Source organism: Grampus griseus (assembly GCF_964374135.1).
Source record: "Grampus griseus genome assembly, chromosome: 4".
Taxonomy (NCBI): domain Eukaryota; kingdom Metazoa; phylum Chordata; class Mammalia; order Artiodactyla; family Delphinidae; genus Grampus; species Grampus griseus.
Window position 1 is genome coordinate 48,426,233 of NC_138997.1, and position 21,787 is coordinate 48,448,019.

The 21,787-nt window shown below is 40.1% G+C and overlaps 1 protein-coding gene and 1 pseudogene across 5 annotated transcripts in view; one reads left to right on the plus strand and one right to left on the minus strand.

Moving 5' to 3' along the window:
• Positions 1 to 2,570: 2,570 nt before the first annotated feature.
• The window catches only part of COX18 (cytochrome c oxidase assembly factor COX18), a 163,293-nt gene continuing 144,076 nt past the window's right edge, over positions 2,571 to 21,787 (plus strand). For 2 of the 4 annotated variants that reach the window (XR_014296713.1, XR_014296714.1), the window contains exons 1-7: positions 2,571 to 2,922; positions 3,520 to 3,620; positions 5,678 to 5,841; positions 6,747 to 6,871; positions 8,455 to 8,562; positions 13,037 to 15,691; positions 16,496 to 16,604. Coding sequence is in view for 2 of the 4 variants with exons in the window: in XM_082653873.1 (XP_082509999.1) it covers positions 2,581 to 2,922; positions 3,520 to 3,620; positions 5,678 to 5,841; positions 6,747 to 6,871; positions 8,455 to 8,562; positions 13,037 to 13,210 (1,014 nt within the window). In the remaining 2 variants the exon portion in view is untranslated. Of the gene's footprint in view, positions 2,923 to 3,515; positions 3,621 to 5,677; positions 5,842 to 6,746; positions 6,872 to 8,454; positions 8,563 to 13,036; positions 16,117 to 16,495; positions 16,605 to 21,787 lie in introns of those variants that run through there. The other 2 variants (XM_082653873.1, XM_082653874.1) reach the window with 2 other exon arrangements.
• Positions 9,494 to 10,758, minus strand: LOC309822008 (heterogeneous nuclear ribonucleoprotein A1-like; annotated as a pseudogene). The gene has a single exon. The product of its transcript is annotated as a heterogeneous nuclear ribonucleoprotein A1-like (transcript).

Genomic DNA, 21,787 nt, shown 5'->3' on the forward strand with positions numbered 1-21,787 from the left:
TTTACGTGACACTTGGAATGTAGGACTAATAGATGTGTTACAAGGGGTCTCATATTAGACTTCTACCTTTAAATGAATTCACACTTTTGAAAAGTAAAAGCCAATTTTGCATGCTCAATACTTAAAAATCAATGATAAGATAATACGAGAGGATTTTTTTAATGAGAGAAAAAAGCTAATTCTACATTAGGTATCTTTGGTTTTAAAAAGTAATGTATTAAATAGGAAAAAGAGAAGAAATTAAATCTGATTCCCAGGGAACACTAACAATTCCTTGTGAAAATATCCTTTAAAGTCAAACATTTCAGAAGGCATATATGGGAAATGAGAAATTTAAATGACTGTACATATATACAGTTTATGGATAATAGCCCACATTAATATTTTGACCTCCATTCCTATGTTCAGCACAGCGATGGATAAGAATTTCAGAAACTTTAGAAAGTAAATATATAGTCTTTGTTTTTAAGGAGTTTAAATAAAATTAAAAAAGTGTGTTGTAGTAAGAATAAAAGACAGGAATAGGCTAATAATGTTGAACTTTAAAAAAATGTTTAGTATGTCCATTTGCAAAGTACATGATTTCAGTTGGTTGGTTTGCCCGATATTTGCATGGTCATTTTGTACTGTACTCTGCAACTCAAAAGATACAAGGTATCACAATGTTACCAGTACATACATATACATGAGTGCTGACACTTCTTTTGCATTGGGCTTTATAATTGACAAATACTTTTCCCAACATTCTCTACCAAGTAGACAGCCAGTTCTGATCATCCCCATTATCCAAATTTTAAAATGTATGTTTATGTATATGAAGTTATCAAGTTAAATATTCATAAATTTTATTTACATCACAATATTCAAGCTTAAAACAATGGAACATTTGTAAATGAGAATGTAATTTGTGACCCCAAAATGTAGCAGAAAGGGTGGACCTACACTGGTTGAAGAGGTCCCAGTCCCGACTCCTGATACAGCTTAACAAAAGGAAGTCTTAGGAGTTTGAGGAATAGCTTGACAAACTTTTGTTTTAAATTATATGAACAGTGAATGCATAAATATGAATTTTTCACTTTAGGATCTTTATCCTTTAATCTCCTTTTCTCCTGGCTATCAAAAGATCAGATTCCCTAAGCTTATGTGCCACTGTGGAAGGACCAACTCCTAATGTCATCAGTTCTCTGGGAGGAGAGGAATCCAGCAGCATAGAAGTTGCTTCTTTACTCACAATCTTTGGGCCAAGATATTTCCCTCTAAAATTCCTTTCCACTTTAAATCAGTAGTCAGTAGCAACAGGTTGCTTGTTTTAACTTGACAAACGGATAGGGAGATAGATTGATAGGTTTTTACCTTTAAAAAGGAAATTCTGTGTATAACAGATATTGGAATGTGTGTGTTAACATTCAAAAATTCATGCATGGATTTATCAGCCAATTTGAAGGAAGATGACTTCCAGAATCCAGAGGAAAGGGTGTATCTGGTACCCTTGGGTAGGTGCATAATGAAGCAAGAACAGTAGCTTCAGTTTGACATTACCCCAACATTGGTTGGAGCCTTCGTTTTAATCAACGTTTTATTCCTCACAACACAATTTGGCCTCTAGGTGTAGGGGTGACCCTTCTTTTAGGAAACTCCTTCATGTTATTCCCGTGTTTGCTTTTGCCAGGAGCAAAAAACCCAAAATTAGCCCATATACATTTAGCCTATTCCTTTTAACCAGAAGACACCTAATGTTGCTGTTCAGGCTCTTGAAAGCTTATATAGGATATATGTTAAGCCCCAGTAAAGAATTCACCGCGCTGCCAGTGATAATTCCTCTTAACTCAGGAGATGGTACTTTACCCTTGACATAAGGTGTTTTGCTGCTCTTTATGATGAAAGAAAACACTTAAGTTGGGTCTGAAAATGTCTATTATGACAGATGAGCCAATTAAACATACCACAGACTAAACTAAGCCTAGTGCATAAAGGTTGTTGATTAAAACAATCCAGAAACACACGCCTGTCTCCAAACTGGCATTTCAGCAACATGTTGACTCCTGGGTAGTATAATCTATCTCAATCTCTAGCGGAAGCAATTGGGGCGCGCACAAAAAGACGTGGGGGACTACCTCCTGATCACATAAGGTAAAACGTAAACCGTGACCCGATTAATTTAAGTGAAAAAGAACGTAAAGGCACAACCCGAACACCGACTTTACAAGGTGAGCTCTTCCCAGAAAACACCTCTCCCGGCCCAGTGCAGCAAGCCCCGCCCCGGGCAGCAAGCCCCACCTCCGACTCTGCAATTCCGGTCGAGCCTCTGAGGAGCTCCACCGCAGCACCGCGGAAGTTTCGTGTGTGCGCAGTAGGCTTGATTAGTGCCGCGTGGGAAAGGCGGGACTTCCCTACGTCTTGCGTCATCTCTAGTGCGACGCAATACGTCACTGGTGTGACTGGAAAAGTCAATTATGGCTGCCGGCGGGCTGCCGCCATCTTTACGCCCGGCGTCGCCAGCGCATGCGCGTAGCGGCCTCGGTGAGCGGTACGCGCAGTTAGCCCGTGTCGTACGCGTGTTGGATACAGTCGTGTGCAGAGATGCTGTGCCGGTTGAGCGTTAGGTGGCTGCAGCCGCGGCCTGCCCTGCAGCTCCGGGGCTTGGGCCCACCGGTCGTACCGGCCCCCACCGGCGGCGCCAAGCCCTCCGCTCTGCCATTGTGGGCGGTGGCATCAGTCTCTGCAGTTGGCCCGAGCGGCGCGGGTGGCTGGTATGAAGCCCTGGCTACGTCGGCGCCGGTGCAGGGCGCCGAGGACGTACTGCTCTTTGCGCACACCGCCTCGGGCCTGCCCTGGTGGGGCAGCATTCTTCTCACCACCGTGGCCCTGCGCGGCGCTGTCACGCTGCCCTTGGCCGCCTACCAGCACTACATCCTGGCCAAGGTGAGGGGCGCCGAGCCGCGCATGGACGCGCTTCCGTGGTGAGGACTGGCCGACGTCTACCCGAGGCTTAAGGTCCCCAGGTACCCCCGGAGTGCTTAGTGTTAGTCATCAGTACCAGTAAGGCAGTGAGCTACTTTACAAAAAGGAATTAACACAGGGCAGAAGTAAATGCAATTTTTGGTGGCTCTGTGACTGCCACAGAGTATATTAAAGATTCTTAATGGACTTCTGTTTCCTCAGTTGACATTACTGGGAAATCCAGGAATTGAAACATTAAAGTGCAGAGTGTAGTTCTTATATAATCCTTATAATAACCCTGTGAAGTAGGTGCTGATATACATTTTATATATGAGAGAATAGGACTTTAGAGGTTAAATAATTTGTCCAAGATCATACTGATGTACAAGCTGGAGTTTGAATTTGGTTGCAACTGAGGAAATCTTAAATTAACATCCTATACGCAGACTTAGGGTTTCTTGACATGACCAGTAAACCACATTTTTAAATGAGCTGAGGGAATAGAGAGTGAAATTATGAATGGTTATGAATAAAGATCTTTTATGTTCCCATAACAAAGCCTACTTTTTCTTTAGCTAGGTGGAAAATTTGCAGCCAGAAATAAAAAGCATTGCAAGGCACCTTAACCAAGACGTTGCAGTTCGTGCAAATCAGTTGGGGTGGTCCAAAAGAGCTGCCAGGTAAGCTAATTCTGTGCATATAACACCATGAAAATATATATACGTATATATAATGTGTAAGTGATTTTTATTATAGGTTTTGGTATTCTGTAGCTTTAGCAGCAAAGTAGTTCTTTTTTCTCTTTAATATTTTAATAAGTTTATGTGGCATGGTAGTTTTATATACTGGACCAAAAGCAAAAAAAATAGGGAAACAAGAAGAGAGAGTTCCTTGTCCTTAAGGGACTTCAGGCTACTGAAAAAGACAGACATGTAGTCAAATAATGACTGAACTAAGTACTGTACAAAAGATTATGTACAAGGAGTTGGGTCATCACGGAAAGTCAGGAAAGGCTTCACAGGATGAAGATACTGTGACAGTTGTTGGGATTTTTGTCAACAAATGATACAGGTTATTTACAAACTTGACCTTTTGACAACATACAGCAGGTAGTAGCCCAAAGGAATGGGGAGGTAGAAAGTATGAATGACACGGTAAAAGCAACTGGATAGGCAAGGTGTTGTCATTCTGCTCTGGTTACCCTATGTAGTTGTCTGCCTGGGTTCTTAGAAAGCCCTTGCCCAAGGGTGCTCGACCATGGCACAGTTCTATGCCTACAGTCATCCACTAGGAACTTCTAAGTCCACCTCCTTCTATCAGCCTAAGCTAGTTCTGCTTAGTCAGTTTCCCAAATTCTGATCCTTACTTGACTGTGACAAAGTGTTCACCAGTTCACAGCAATGAGAAAAATAAGGTTTTTTTAGTATGAATAAGTAATATATATATATATAGCTTTCCATATATTTTAATCTATAAAGGTGTAAATTTGCCAACTATCTTTGGTATGAAATTGTGTCCCTCTTTATATAGAGTTAAAAAGACCTGACATTTTAAAAAAATCATTTTTACAGCTTAATGTCTTTACTTGCTAAAATAGGAAGTTGGTAAACCTATAGTTTTGAAGTTTTACTGATCAGGGAAATCTGAGGACTACAGCTCTAGGCCAGAAGAACAAATTAGTAGGTGCTCACCTGGGTTATAAATGCAGCCTAGACAAGACTGTGGCACCTTGCTTATGCAGCATTGGCAGGGTGATCGTCCAGACACATCCTTAGACAGATGAGTGGCTTTCTAGGAAGACATATCTGAGGTTTCCTGCATTTTCAATGGAGCTGGGTTTTGAAGCGTGACAGGGAAGTTGTCAGGTGAACAGCCAGGAAACTGGGCAGTCCACACAGATGATATAATAACTTCCAAAGGCATGCTGATGTGGAAGTCTGATTTGTTGGATGACCCCAGTCATTCAAGGGGCCAGAATATACAGGTGTCTAAAGAAGAGTAACAGGAAATAAAGTTGGAAAAGCAGGCAGAGGCTGAATTACAAAGAGCCTGCAATGTCTCCGTATACTGTCTTAATTCAGTACATTACAATTAGATTAAATTCAGCAAACCTATTGAAAACCAGCCTTGTACAAAACATGCTGTGAGAGATTTAAAGATGAAGACCCAATACCATAGTATAGAAAGTGGGACTTAACAGAAATAACTAATATGGTTAATAGAGAAACAGAGTAAGAAAGCCTTTATGAAAGAGTTGATTGAAGAGTGAAGACCATTTTGACGGGCCAAGAGCATACACAGTACAGAACCACATTGCAAGGTATATTCGGGGATCAAGTGATTGAGCTTGGCTGGAGTGGAGAGATATGAGTAAAATGGGCTTTCACCTCTAGTATTTGTGATTTAAATTGTGGTCATACCATGTTAGTAGTGAAATTTCCCTCCTCAAAGCCTAGTTTGCCGGAGATCACCAGAATCAAAGACTGTAGTCTGACAGTGTCAGATTTATCAAATTGTTAATGTAATTTGCGTACATTGCTAAAGAACTTTGAGTAAAAGACTTTATTTGCCTTTTGTTTAGGCAGCCCCGTGGTATAGCTTACAACAACCAAAAATCCTGCATAAATCCTTTAGCCAGTAACCACAGCACAGGTGTGTTTGTGCTGTGGGGATGAAACACTGCTAGTAGTCAAATGACATTTTCTCCTTTCCCTTTTTCCCTCTTCCCTCAAACTAGGCTCACTTATCTAAAGACTATGCGGAGGCTTGTTTCAGAGCTGTATGTTCGGGATAACTGCCACCCTTTCAAAGCCACTGTGTTGGTCTGGATTCAGCTTCCAATGTGGATATTCGTGTCTGTTGCTCTCCGGAATTTTAGCACAGGGGCAACACATTCAGAAGGTAGTTATTATTGAAGTCTGTTTCCCCCAAATAAGTTTTCTAACGTTGTCTTTGTACTCTTCTTTTGTTTTTTTTGTGGTACACGGGCCTCTCACTGTTGGGGCCTCTCCCGTTGCGGAGCACAGGCTCCGGACGCGCAGGCTCAGTGGCCATGGCTCACGGGCCCAGCTGCTCTGTGGCATGTGGGATCTTCCCGGACCAGGGCACGAACCCGTGTCCCCTGCATCGGCAGGCAGACTCTCAACCACTGCGCCACCAGGGAAGCCCTGTCTTTGTACTCTTAAAAAAAAGAAAAAACCAAGCAAAAAATAAAAAACATCCATACTTCTCATAACTAGAATACACTTTTATCATCTCCCTTACAAGGGTATAGAATTGAAAATATTAAGTGTAAAGCAAACTAGCTGTGTTGAGAAAACAAATCAATCTAGGAAGAACGTCACTAGTACTGCTTCTTGGAGGTCATGGTTATAATTCCATAATACGGTTTCCTGGCCAAGAATTTTTTCTATTAATAAATTTAAGAAGCCAGAAAAGCTTTCACAGTTATAAGTGTAAACATTAATTAAGAAAGGTTATAAACTAAAGGGCTTGTTTTTTACTTTCATTTAAAGGCATTTCTAACCAGAAAGTAATCTAAATAGACTTGAAAGAAAGTCTAATTTTTAAAATTTTTTAAATTTAAGTCTGAAAAGATTACTGCTACATATCTTTATTGTCTCTACATCTATTTACTACAGAAAGCTTCTTGCCTCTTTCTCAGTACAGGAAGAACTAACTTATGTTGTGGAGTGAAAATAACCTGAATAAAAAGTGCAAATCTTTAGTGTGAGGAACACCTTATTGCAATTACTTCCCTCTGCTATTTTAGAAATTCTTTTGTTTTACTTATAAAAATGTTTCAGCAGGTTTTTCTGTTCAGGAGCAGTTAGCTACTGGTGGGGTCTTATGGTTTCCTGACCTCACTGCCCTGGATTCCACTTGGATTCTGCCTGTCTCCATTGGTGTCATCAACTTATTAATAGTGGAGGTCAGTGGTTTTAAATGAGATTTGCTTGCCATTTAAATCATTGGGGGTTTTGTTGCTGTTCTGACCTCAAATGTAAATTGTATTTGAGTTGGTGGTGGTAGCTCTGAGCTAAAATTGAGACTCCTTAGTTTTGGTCGCTGATCAGCTGTTGATAAATTGTCTTAGGCCAGTTCCTTAACATCTCTGGGGGTCAGAATGCTCATAATTAAGAGAGCTGAATTTGAACATTTCCAAAATGTCTTTTAGCTTTAAAATTATATGATTCTAATACATACAGTTTTGTGATTTGCTTTTTGGTAAAGACAACAATTAAAATGCCTAATGAATCTGGTTTTCTTCCCACAATGTATTGATGTTTTGTGTATATGTTTAATATGTCAATTTGTAGGTGGTCAGTACCTGACTGCCATTTTTAAGTTACACAACCTTAGAAAAGCCATAGAACTTCTTTATAAGATGGAATGGAGAAACATACATATAAAATATGACCCCTATTCCATAAAGAACTGTTCTCAGACTCTGAGTAGAACATAGACTCTTTGAGCTATAAGAAACCTTAGAAAAGACCTAACTCAGTTGAGATTTCACAGACCTCATATCCACAGCTCTGTGTTTGGGAAATCTAATGCACCCCTTATTTTTTCAGACGAGAAAAGTGAGGATGATACTCTGAGGTCTTGCGTGAAGTTTTCCTGAGGAAAGACTATGTGTAGTCTAAGTGTGTTAGCCTAAGAGCATCTACCACAGTGCTGTTAACATGGTTGGTAATTAGTGAATATTTCTTAGAAAGAAAGAATCGATAACACAGGGTCACAGTGAATAATGTCAGTCCTCTAGTCTTTCTTTTATTCCATCTAAAGACCCAGCATGCATAAGTTTAATAAAAGCCTGTTCTTACTTAACATTCACCATGTGCCAGGCACTATTGTAAGCAATGTACATGAATTAACTCATTTAATTCTTAAAATAATCCTGTGATGTCAGTGCTACTATTAACCCCATTTTAAGGTGCAGAAGGTAAGGCACAGAAAGGTTTAGTAACTTGTGCAAGGTCACATAACCACTGAATGCAGGGCTGCCTTGTGAATCTAGGTAGTTTGAGTGTAGAATCTGTGCTCGTAATCATTAAGTTATGCTGCCTCTTAAATAAGTAATTCATAAACCATAACTGCCTTTCCTAGCCTTGGTTCTTTTCTGTACTCCATGTAGCCAGATCACAAACCTTTGAGATACCTGTTAAGTTCCTTCTTTATGCCAGGTCCTGTGTTTACATGTTAAAAAACAAGGACAGTGATTCATACATAATACTTATCTTGAAGGGACTTCAGTTTTACAGACAATCTTTAAAAAACATTGACTTGTAAAAATTATGCTGTGATACTGTTTAGATGAATCTCTTTATTGCTGTTATTTAAAGTTCCATTTAAGAATTTTACATAAATTTATCAGTTTTATTTTAAATTTTTATTGTTTTTCTTAAAATATAGGTAGAGGCCAATCAAAAATCAGTTTGTATTTTAAAGCTTGTCTCATTTAATGTGCATTTCAATAATCAGCATATGTTATATATTCTACCCCTTCAGATTTTTGCTCTGCAAAAAGTTGGAATGTCTCGTTTCCAGACATATATTACGTACTTTGTTCGTGCATTATCAGTGTTGATGATTCCAATTGCAGCGACAGTACCTTCAGTGAGTAAGCACCAGTGTTGCGTGAAGCATGTGCTAAATATAAATCTTCTGTTTCTAGCTTAGACTGGCTGGGATTCTGCCTCTTCTATTGAGCTTCCTCTGACTACTCAATCCCTTACTGGTTTCTGGGTTTCTGTAGTAACGAATCTACTGTCTCTGTCACCAAGTGACATCTGAATATTTCTTGGGGGATTGGTTAATCTTCCTTTATGTGAATGTGTCTTAACCCTCCTATTAAACCAAACTCCTTTTCCTCTTTTTTTTTTTCTTTTTTTTTTTTAATCTTGCAAAGTACCTGATGCAGTACTATGAACATAGTATCTGCTCTGTTTGATTAACTGATATATTGAATTCCTTCTGTCTTCATAGACTGGTCCAAGGAGTTTTAGCACTGAAAAAAGAAACAAAACTTTGTGCTAGGTTTGTATGGGTTCATATGTAATATTGTTTAATCTCATAACAGTTTTATGAGATACATATACTTGTCCCTATTTATATGTAATTCAACTTTTATAGAAATAGAAAAAGAAATGTTATATTTGCAGTTATTTCATATTTTTAGCCTTTTGCTTCCATGGATACTTTAGTGCTAAGATGGGTAAAGCTATGTCAGGTATAGAGCTGTCTTAGCTCTGAGCCAACACATAGACCGTAAAGTAGTAGTCATTTGTTGCTGGTAGTTAGAGTTATATCATTTATATAAAAGTACTTTATAGGACTTGTCTTAGGAGTCTGAAATAGTATGTTTTCATCGTAAAAAATGTGAATTAAATGTTTGTTTTTTTTAAGACATATTGATTCTGCATCATGATCAGACTATTACATTTAGCAGTCAATAGCATGGGTGCAAAAAAAAAAAGTCACAGTGAAAACCTTTGTTGGAATGCTTTACACTTTCCACAGAACAGAAACTGAAATAACCTGTTATACACTTAGTCACAAATACAGTCCTCGAGTTTTTTGGCCCATACACATGAGTATTGTCTAAAACATGTCTTCTTTGTAGCAGCTCGGCCCTGCCACCACTGTGCTTGGCTGAGCTCACAAATCTGTTGTAACCTGTAGCTTCCCTGTCACTTCTCTGGCTCTCCTCTCCTGCTAAGCTTTGTTTCCTGGCAGTAATCAAAACCTTCTGCCACTGCCACAGCTCCTGCTGCTGCTGGAACCACCATAGCCACCTTGGTTTTATCGTTTGACGAAGTATTGGCCTCCACCACCATAGAGGCGAGAACTTTTGCCTCCAAAGTTTCCTCCTTTCATCAGTCCAGAATTTGAAGATTGACTGTTGTAAATGCCAAAATCATTGTAGCTTCTGCCACCTCTGAAATTGCTTCCGTCATTACCAAATCCATTATAGCCATCCCCACTGCCACCATAGCCACCACCACCATGGCTGCCACCAAAGGCATCTCGACCACTGAAGTTTCCTCCACCACCAAAGTTGTCATTCCCACCAAAACCACTGCCACGACCACCACCAAAGTTTCCAGAACCACTTCGACCTCTTTGGCTGGATGAAGCACTAGCCATCTCTTGCTGAGATAGGGCTTTCCTTCACAGTTGTGGCCATTCACAGTGTGGTGTTTCTGAGTGACAGTCTTGTCTGTGGTGTCATGGTCACCAAAGGTTATGAAAAGTAAAGTCTCTCTTGTTGCCGCTGCCTTGGTTAGTCATGGTTTCAATCACTTCAGTTTTCCCATACTGTTCAGAATAATCTCTTAGGTGATGTTCTTCAGTGTCTTCTTTAATGCCACCAACAAAAATCTTTTTCACAGTTAAGTGGGCACCAGGTCTTTGAGAATCTTCTCTTGAGACGGCCCTCTTTGGTTCCCCAACTCTCCCATCCACCTTGTGTGGCCTTGCCTTCATGGCCGCATCTGCCTCCTCCACAGTGGCATACGTGACAAACCCGAAGCCTCTGGAGCGCTTGGTGTTTGGATCCCTCGTTACCACACAGTCTGTGAGCGTTCCCCTTTGTTGAAAATGGCTCCCCAGACTCTCATCGTTTGTTTCAAAGCTCAAAGCTCAAACCTCCGATGAAGAGCTTCTGCAGATGTTCGGGCTCTTTGGGAGACTCCGACTTACACATGATGGCAGTAGATGGGGGAGACTTCAATGACGCTTACTTGGCGGTGTCCATGGGCTCAATTAAATGTTAAATGTTTTTAAGCTGTCACTTAGACATAGTACCATCATTAATCCTGTGTAAAATAAGTTTCCTTGTTTCTAAAATAGACACCATAATGTCTGTGAGAATTAATGAAATGACAAGTGTCTATTATAGTACTTTTCATGTAATAATAATATTATTATAAAATACTCTGTAACAACAGAACAATACAAACTCATTACATTTCTAAGGAGAAATAATACCTGTTATAACTGAGGAAACTCCCAGATCAAGTGAAATAGGAGCAGTAAAGTTGTAGTGAGAGGTTGGATTCAAAGTGAGTAACAGAGATCTGAAAAACAGTGTCTTTTTTTTTTTAAGCTTTTTTTTTTTTTTTTTACTTATTTATTTTATCTTATTTATTTTTGTCTGTGTTGTTTCTGTGGGCGGGCTTTCTCTAGTTGCAGCGAGCGGGGGCTACTCTTCGTTGCGATGCGCAGACTTCTCATTGTGACTGCAGTGGCTTCTCTTGTTGTGGAGCATGGGCTGTAGGCGTGCGGGCTCAGTAGTTGTGGCTCGCGGGCTTAGTTGCTTCCCGGCATGTGGGATCTTCCTGGACCAGGGCTCGAACCCAGGTGCCCTGCACTGGCAGGTAGATTCTTAACCACTGCGCCACCAGGGAAGCCCTGAAAAACAGTGTCTTAAGTACCCAAAAATCCATTCTCTCAAATACAGGAAATTCTGAATTAGGTAATTCAGTGTAGAGCTGATGGAGCGTCCCTGTGAAGACTTGAGAAAGGCAGCCTGCTTCTCTCTCAGTGCTGCATCATCCACAGCCTGTAATGGTCTTGAAGGCCGCAGGATAGTCACGATGGCCACTGGAGCTTGTTACCTTGCGAGAATAGTAAAAAGGTTCCTCAAGCACAGTCAGCCCCTTTCAGGACCCTGGCCAGGTGCCCCACCAAACACTGAGCTTCCATCTTAAATATGTGGCTGTACCTAACTGCAGAAGAGGTTGGGAAGGATAGTCATCTTTTTCTTTTGTTTAGATGGCCGTATACCCTGCTGAAAATTAGTATTTTTCTTACTAAGGAAGAAGAATGATACTTAGTAGGCAGTTTTCAGTCTGACGTAGTTGAGGCTCAGGATACTGTTCGCTTCATGGATAAGTTTGATGATGATGGTAGTTAATATTTATTCAACATTAACATTGTACCAGGCCCTTTTTAAAATCATTTACATATATTAGTATACATATTTCTCCCAACAGTGCACTGAAGTAGGAGCTATTATAATCTCTACTTTACTGCTGAGGAAACTGAGGCACAGAGAGGTTAAGTAACTCATCAAGGTTACTCATCTTTTAAGTGGCAGAGTCTAACACACATCCAGGCAGTTTGGCTCTTACTCTTAACTACTGTGCTAACCTGCCTTTAAGGATGTATTGCTTACTGCCCTTAAAAACTTGCTCTGGAACAAATGCAAGTGCTTAATATGGGCGACATTACTGTGCTTACCACTCTACCTAAATTTTCTCATTTATTCCTCACAGCATCTCTTTGAGGTGGGTACAGTTCTGTCCCCATTTTATAGAAGAGAAAACTGAAACAAGAAAAATAATGTACCCAAAGTTAGATAAATAGATTTCAAACTCAGGCAGTTTGACTCCAGGACCTGGATTCAACCACCATGTGGTCTTGCCTCTGGGGACTGATTACCTTCTGATGCCAAAGAAAGGTTTGGGAAAGATGTATGTATGTACGTATGGGAATGTTTTGAGAGGCCGCAGAACTTAGTCTTTGACCTAAATAGTCAATCTGAATGGTAGTAAAAAAGAAAGTTGAAGATAATACTGAGACTCTTTGTCTCAGGAAAAGGCAAAGATAATGCAGTCCTGACTACACTTAGAAACTGGTTGGTGGGAAAAATTTGGAAGATAGGTGACTGTATATAGGTCTAGGAGGGCTAAGTTTGCCATGATAAATGGCTGTGCCCCCAGTAGCGTACCTTCAGTGTAGCAGCCTGTCAAGACTCTTGGTGGGGAAAAAGTATGCTTAACTGCCAGAGATGGAGGTGAGATCTCTCTTGGACCTCTGCTTGGGAGCTGTTCTCTGTCATCCACTTCTGTCATGAATACCTCTCCTTTTTGTTTCTTTTTGCTTTTGAGTCTTCCTTTCAACTTTCTTACCTACCTATCTGATCTGTCACAGGTATCTAATAGCTACTGAAAGTCTTGGTCAGTCCTGGTGTACTTACATTTACAGAGATTGTAATTTTTTTTTTTATTGCCTACCTATTTCTAGACCTTGGTGTCCTTGGAGAATGGAGAGATGCTAACTTTCATGTCCTTTCTTCTCTTTACAGTCGATTGTTCTCTACTGGTTATGCTCCAGCCTCATGGGCCTTTCACAGAACTTGCTACTGCGTTCTCCTAGATTTCGCCAACTTTGTCGAATACCGTTGACCAAGTCAGATTCAGACACTCCTTATAAAGACCTCTTTGCTGCCTTTTACGCCAAGTTCATTTCAAGAAAATGACATACTTTCTAGTAATTTTGAAACAATTACAAGTTTCACTGTTAATGTATTTAGAAGATTTAGAAATTCAGACATGGTTTAATTTGCTTTTTAAAATCATGAGCTCTGTGAAGTACTGTGGATTAAGATATAATCCAGATATATTTGATAGTACTTAAAATCTTTTAAGTGTTAAAAATGTAGTATGTTCAGTTATATAAAAGTGGGATCAAAGTGTCGGGCCTTGTTTATAAAATTACAACGTGCGAGAGGTGCTAGAACTTTGGAGAACAGGACTAGAGAAGTTTTATAAAATAAAAGAATCCAGTGAAGTGATTTTTAAAATTTTGGGGGTGTGGAGGATCATAGACCCGGTTGATCGTTTAATAAAGCCATGGTTTTCTCTTCAGAAAAGTCCTGGAACTCACAACATGGAGGCCTTTATTGACCCCCCTTCTGGTAATTCCTGGTTAATAAGTATTATTCTAATGGAACATACATCGATGATGAGTTAATGTGTGATTTTAAAATGAAAAGGACTTGAGATACATGCAGTGGAGTAGTCCACGCATGTAAGAAAGTACCTAATAGGGTAGGTAGTGTTGCTTCTCAACCTTGCTCTGAAGGAATACAAAAATTGTACATTTCCTTTCTCTGTAATTTAAGGAGTCTAGAATACAGAGCATAGAACTAAGTACTGCTAGAGCCCAAAGTAGAAACTCTTTAAGCTAATCATATAGAATATGAAGGAACCCAATATCTCTGATAATCCTTTAAGAAAGTGAAAAACTGGTACTAGGGTCAAGGTTATGCTAATTGGGAGACTCCTTTAGACCTGTACACCTTGGTATGATAATGCATAACATTAAATTGGTCTGAGGATCTTATATATTACAAAATTCATAGTTTCATAGCTTGGAAAAAAGGATCAAAGTAAATTTTAAAAGCTCAAAAGATCAGGATAGTATTTAGCAAGTTTTAAAAATAATGACTGAATACATGAAGTTACATTAGTTACACTATTACTAGAAATTAAATAGTAGGTGAAGAATCATCTCATTCAGCCAGAGAGCATGCATATGAACGTTGTGTATTCAGTCATTAGAGAATATAGGTAGATCACATAATTGTGAAATAAGCTGCTTGTGCAGAATTCTGGAGACAGAGCTGTTTGAGTCTTTTCTGTCATCTCAAAGTACAGTAGACCCTTCTGTCTTCCTAGCCCCAAAGCCACAACGATTAAGAGCTTCAAACTGTCAGCAGCTAGAATCCCAACAAACAGCTGAACCAGACTTCATTAGATAAGGACTAACATAGCCACAGGGAATGATTCTGTGACTCTTGAACATATTAACTTGACTGTAGTCGTTTGTGGAATACAGTTTCAAAGTAAAAGGGACTATTAGAAAACTTTGAACTTTATTTGGTAATTGTATTGCTCTTGTTAATATTGCATTGCTGTTTTGGAACTCTTATTGTCAGGTAAAATATATAACGATGTTTACTGGTATATTTGTTTTCTGTGGATGCTGTTAACAAAATCTTTATGCTGCTTATGCACCAGGAGGAAGATGCTATTGAATGTATTTGATATTATAAGATATATCTCTTTCAAATTTTTCTTTTAAGAGAGAGATTTAGGGATTGCCCCTGAGGTCCTACAAAAGAGGATCCTCCACAGTTCTCCACCGGTATACTCAGAAAGCCTAGCCTTCATATCTGTTTCACCTAAGACCTTCCACAATCTCAGTTAAGAACTGATGAAATAAAATTCATGTTTTACGGCAAGATGAGAAAAGTTTAAACATAAATTTTTTCTTTGTCCCTTTGGGCCTCCTCCCTCCCCTTTAGCAGGTATTGTGCATCTGCATTAACCAGAGCTCTTTAGGAGATGACATTCCTTAATCTCATTAAGGGACACTGACTCTTAGGAGATAACCTTCCTTCTTGTAAGGGACCATGATGACTCATGACCCACTGTTTGCTTTGTACCTGTAGGTCTGGATTGTGTAAACTGTTAATAATATGTCGTATGACATAAACCCTTTGTCTCAAAAACGTACATAACTGTGCTTTGACCCCTAATTGGCAGAACAGTCCCCAGAGCTTTCTGAAAGTCTACCTCTCAGAGTATAATCCTCAAATTGGCTTGAAATTTTTGCATTTTTTTCCTTAAACTGTTGATGAATTTTTCTGTTGACAGAGCTGTACATAAAAGCACTTTGATCCTGGTTGATTCCTGTCCATAGGAACCACAAGGCCTGGCAGTTACCACAAAAAAAAGAAAAAAAAATACCAGCTGAGGAATGGCAGCAGAAGAGATTAAACCAAGAAAGCACTTTTACACAGACGCCTTGCCTAGTTCTTAGAGCAGTAACTTTTGCTTTGCTGTAATTTGAACATGAGAGAGATCCGACACAACTGTCCCAAAGGAATATGTAACAAGAGAACCCTGTTCCCTTGTATTCTCACTGACTACCTTCTTGACTGCCCAGTTTTTACGTAAGTTTTGCAAGATAGTCTTACCTTTAATTGCCTAGGCCTACACTGCTGGTTTTCTTCTGTAAAATGAGGACTTCCGGGTGTTTGAGAACAAAAACCTTGATGGAAAGACCTTAAAATCAAAATAAATGCTTTAAGAAAGCAGCCCGGCTTCCCTGGTGGCGCGGTGGTTAAGAATCCACCTGCCAGTGCAGGGGACACGGGTTTGAGCCCTGGTCCGGGAAGATCCCACATGCTGCGGAGCAGCTAAGCCTGTGCGCCACAACTTAGGGCCCGCGAGCCACAACTACTGAAGCCCGCATGCCTAGAGCCCGTGCTCCACAACAAGAGAAGCCACCACAATGAGAAGCCTGTGCACCACAACGAACAGTAGCCCCCGCTCAACGCAGCTAGCGAAAGCCCGTGCGCAGCAACAAAGATCCAGTGCAGCCAAAAATAAATAAATAATTAATTTTTTGAAAAAAAGCAGCCACTGTTAATGAGTTTTTCTGTCTACGGCAACAAAAAAGAAATTTCTATCCTTGAAAGTCCCTGCTAGACTCCAGAGGGCCAAGAATTTCTTGAAAAAGAAACCTGTGGGGAAAATGCCCCATTTCTATCTTTTCTATTTTGAGAAAATTTTACGGTCATGCTCCTCTTCCTTTGTGTCCCTGATGTGGCAGTTATATTTGTTTTTCCTTAGTTGAGAAGGCAGCATTGTATTTAATTTAGCTTTGGTTTTTGTCTTCTGGCTAAATTGTAGCTCTCCGGGAAAACTTAAAACTGGAATATGAAATATACCTAACTATCTCCCTTTCATTGCAGCTGCATTTCTGCATGTTCCAACGGTAGTAAAATTGATAATTTGAGGAATTTCTTCTAATTATAACCTCAAACTTCCTGGCTTTTCTGTGAGTGATGGATGCTTCTGAGGGTAAGGAGTATTAAAAATATGAATTCTGTATCTGAGAATTAACAGCTGCTTATTCCATGTTATTCATAATGTGTCCCATGTGTTGCTATAGGTAGGAAACTCTCCTTTTGTGGTTTCCTTATAGAAGCTTCAGTTGTGCTTATATGAGTTTTCAAATACAGATGTTCCATTTTGGGATACAAGTGAAAACCAGAAATTCCCATTTAAAATTACAGTCACAACCAAGTAGAGATTTTAAAATGAAATATTTTCTTCCTTTAACTCTCACCTATCTACATCACAGTGTGTTACTTTACTTTAAAATACAGTCAATCCTCATTCACAGTTTCATATTTGTGAATTCACCTACTCGCTAAAATTTATTTGTAAAATGCTCGTGGTATTTTTTTTTTTTTTGCGGTACGCGGGCCTCTCACCGCTGTGGCCTCTCCCGTTGCGGGGCACAGGCTCCGGACGCGCAGGCTCAGCAGCCATGGCTCACGGGCCCAGCCGCTCCGCGGCGTGCGGCGGGATCCTCCCGGACCGGGGCACGAACCCGTGCCCCCTGCATCGGCAGGCGGACTCCCAACCACTGCGCCACCTGGGAAGCCCGCTTGTGATATTTTTGCTGTTACTAGCAGACATGTGGCTGCACGCTCAGAGCAGCAAAAAATTTGAGACCAGTGCACACATTCCCAGCAGCAGTCAAATCAAGTGACACTGCATTTTGTTTCAGCTCTCATGCTGTAAACTTGTCCTTCTTGTGGTCTATTTAGTGGCATGTTTTTCTCATTTTTACACTTTTTGGTGATGATTTCTCTGTTTAAGGTGGCCCCCGAGCACTAAGTACAAGAAGACTGTGATGTCCTCACAGAGAAAATATGTGTTAGGAAAACTTTTTTCCAGTGTGAGTTACAGTGCTACTGGCCATGAGTTCAGTGTTAATGAATCAACAATATATATTAAATAAGATGTCTTTAAACAGAAACACACATAGGACGTGATTATGTCTTGATTGGTTGATGAAATTGGTTGTTGTGACCAAAGGCTTGAAGGAGCCTAACTCTGAATTTCCTCTATGAGTGATGGGTGGCTTTATAGAACAAAACTACCGTGAATAATGAGAATTGAATGTATTTCAGCCTATGCTGCACAGTTTTATAGTCATGGTGGTTTAAATCAGGCATCCTTAAATTGAGGACCAGTGGGCCACAAATCTAGCTCACGGCCCTTTTTTGTACAGCCTGAAAGCCAACAGTAGTTTTTACATTCTTATATGATTGAAAAAGAATGAAAAGATAGTATTTTGTGACACATAAAAATTACGTGAAGTTCACATTTCAGTGTTTTGCTGGTGCACAGCCATGTTTGTTTATGTATTATCTGTGGCTTTCATGCTTCAACTGCAGAGCTGAGTGGTTGTGACAGAGATTTTATGTCACAATGCTTCATACTGTGCTCAGCACACAGATCTTGGTGATGCGGTTATAACTCCACAGCATTTCGTGTGTACTGCCCTACTGCGATATTTTATTTTTTATTACCAGTTCATATCCAGTCAAAATAAGAAAAGTGGATTTTATATGTCATACTTTTAAAGCACAGTAGAGTATGGATTATTTTGTTATTGAATTAGATGGCAAAACATTGTGTTTATTATGCAGTGACACTATCGCTGTGCTGAAAGAACACGATGTATGTTGACATTTCCAGACATCATGATATTCCCAACTTGCAGGAAAGCGATGGTCAGAAAAAGTAGAAAATTTAAAGTGGAATATCTCATCACAGCAGAATGGATTTGAAAGAAAAACTCACAACTAATGGAAAATTCTGTTTCCTCTATACACTACCCACAGAACCCTTCTGGCCACCAAATGTGTGTGTTGTGTTCTCCATACCAAGCAGTTCTCCAGTTTGCAGGCACCAACTGAGTGTCCTACAATTTAGTTCAGTTCTGATACTACCTGGAGTTTTCACCTGAAAACTGGGTTTGCCTCTTGGTGGGTGTCCAGCCAAGAGACACAAACAAGCCAAAGATCAGGAGAAGAAAGGATTTATAACTTGCAGCAAGTAAGGAGGACACGGGGGATTTTCCAAAAGGAATGTCTCCCCGAACTGCAAAATTGGGGAAGTTTTAAGCTAAGGATATGTGCACATTCAGGAAGGGGCTAGAGCAGAGGAGAATTCAGCACAGAATTGGGGCAAAAGTCAACAGAGTCCAAAGTTCCCAAGGGTCAGAAAAGGTTAACATCATCATTCCTTAGGTTCTGACCTATCTGAGGTCTCAGTGTGTAGTTACCATCCTCCACCTGGGTGGGGGCCTTAGTGCTTTCAGAACTCAAAGATAATGTATCAGATTGTTATGTATATCCCTTGAGGAGGAACTAGAACTCTCATCTCTGAACTGTTGTTTCTTGACTGCATTTCCTTCGTTCCTGCATTCCCTTATGATCATTGATTATAGAGACCTATTCAAGGGCAAGCATCCTAGGCAGGCTTAGATCACAAAATGGCTTAGGGCAAAAATGGCTTCTCTCACATCAAGGAAGCCATGCCTGGTTCACCCCCTACCTTATCTGCTTACAGAGTCAGTACAGATTGCACAGTCCCACAAGACTGCCCTCTGTCCCCGCCCCCCACTTCAGACACCAATCTGAAGTATTACCTACAACCTCTGCCCAACTTGGTTGCAAATCTGGGGTTCCCATAACCCTTTCCTTGGGTTTGATAATTTGCTAGAACAGTTCACAAAACTTAGGAAGGCATTTAACTATTATCCATTTATTATAAAGGATGCAACTCAGGAACAGCTAAATGGAAGGATTGCCTGGGTCAATGTATAGGGCTGGGTACAAAGAGCTCCTATACTCTGCAGGCTTCATTACGTAGGCACGAGTGATTACATCATTGGTCATTGGTGATTGGATTCGGTCTCCAGCCCCTTTCCCCACCTGAGAGGTCAAGGGATGGGGCTGAAAGTTTCCATTTCAACCCTCTGATCTTGTGGTTGGTTCCTCTGGCAAAAAGAAGCTGGGATTGAGAGATCTCATAGACTCCACCACCTTAAGAGATGGAGCAGTTAGCCACAATTCCAAATTTTGAAGTTCAAGCCACGTGTTATTTTCCTGTTGCTGCTGTAGTGAATTACCACAAACTTAGTGACTTAAAACAACACACACACACACACAAAAACAAACAAAAAAAACCCCATTTATTATCTTACAACTCTGGGGGTCAGATGTCTGAAATGGATCCACAGGGCTGCTTTCCTTCTGGAGGCTCTAGGAGAGACTCTAGTTTCACACACACCCAGTCTCTCTCTCTTGTCTTCTCTCTTTCTTTCACTATGACTCTCCTGCCTCCCTCTTACAAGGACTCTTGTAATTATATTGGGCTGCTCTGATAATCCAAGATAATCTTCCCATCTCAAGATCCTTAATTTAGGCACATTTTTTGACCTTGTTTCTCATGTCTAAGCACTACCACTTCTTTTTTTTTTTTTCATCTTTATTTGAGTATAATTGCTTTACAATGGTATGTTAGTTTCAGCTTCACAACAAAATGAATCAGTTATATATATACATATGTTCCCATATCTCTTCCCTCTTGCGTCTCCCTCCCTCACACCCTCCCTATCCCACCCCTCCAGGCGGTCACAAAGCACGCACCGAGCTGATCTCCCTGTGCTATGCGGCTGCTTTCCACTAGCTATCTACCTTACCTTTGGTAGTGTATATATGTCCATGCCTCTCTCTCGCTTTGTCACCGTTTACCCTTCCCCCTCCCCATAGCCTCAAGTCCATTCTCTAGTAAGTCTGTGTCTATTCCTGTTTCACCCCTAGATTTTAATGACATTTTTTTTCTTAAATTCCATATATATGTGTTAGCATACGGAATTTGTCTCTTTCTGACTGACTTCACTCTGTATGACAGACTCTAGGTCTATCCATCTCATTACAAATAGCTCAATTTCGTTTCTTTTTATGGCTGAGTAATATTCCATTGTATATATGTGCCACATCTTCTTTATCCATTCATCCGATGATGGACACTTAGGTTGTTTCCATCTCTGGGCTATTGTAAATAGAGCTGCAATGAATATTTTGGTACATGACTCTTTTTGAATTATGGTTTTCTCAGGGTATATGCCCAGTAGTGGGATTGCTGGGTCATATGGTAGTTCTATTTGTAGTTTTTTAAGGAACCTCCATACTGTTCTCCACAGTGGCTATATCAATTTACATTCCCACCAACAGTGTAAGAGGGTTCCCTTTTCTCCACACCCTCTCCAGCATTTATTGTTTCTAGATTTTTTGATGATGGCCATTCTGACTGGTGTGAGATGATATCTCATTGTAGTTTTGATTTGCATTTCTCTAATGATTAGTGATGTTGAGCATTCTTTCATGTGTTTGTTGTCACTCTGTATATCTTCTTTGGAGAAATGTCTATTAGGTCTTCTGCCCATTTTTGGATTGGGTTGTTTGTTTTTTTGTTATTAAGCTGCATGAGCTGCTTATAAATTTTGGAGATTAATCCTTTGTCAGTTGCTTCATTTGCAAATATTTTCTCCCATTCTGAGGGTTGTCTTTTGGTCTTCTTTATGGTTTCCTTTGCTGCGCAAAAGCTTTTAAGTTTCATTAGGTCCCATTTGTTTACTTTTGTTTTTATTTCCATTTCTCTAGGAGGTGGGTCAAAAAGGACCTTGCTGTGATTTATGTCATAGAGTGTCCTGCCTATATTTTCCTCTAAGAGTTTGATAGTTTCTGGCCTTACATTTAGGTCTTTAATCCATTTTGAGTTTATTTTTGTGTATGGTGTTAGGGAGTGATCTAATCTCATACTTTTACATGTAGCTGTCCAGTTTTCCCAGCACCACTTATTGAAGAGGCTGTCCTTTCTCCACTGTACATTCCTGCCTCCTTTGTCAAAGATAAGGTGACCATATGTGCGTGGGTTTATCTCTGGGCTTTCTATCCTGTTCCACTGATCTATATTTCTGTTTCTGTGCCAGTACCATACTGTCTTGATTACTGTAGCTTTGTAGTATAGTCTGAAGTCAGGAAGCCTGATTCCTCCAGCTCCGTTTTTCGTTCTCAAGATTGCTTTGGCTATTCGGGGTCTTTTGTGTTTCCATACAAATTGTGAAATTTTTTGTTCTAGTTCTGTGAAAAATGCCCGTGGTAGTTTGATAGGGATTG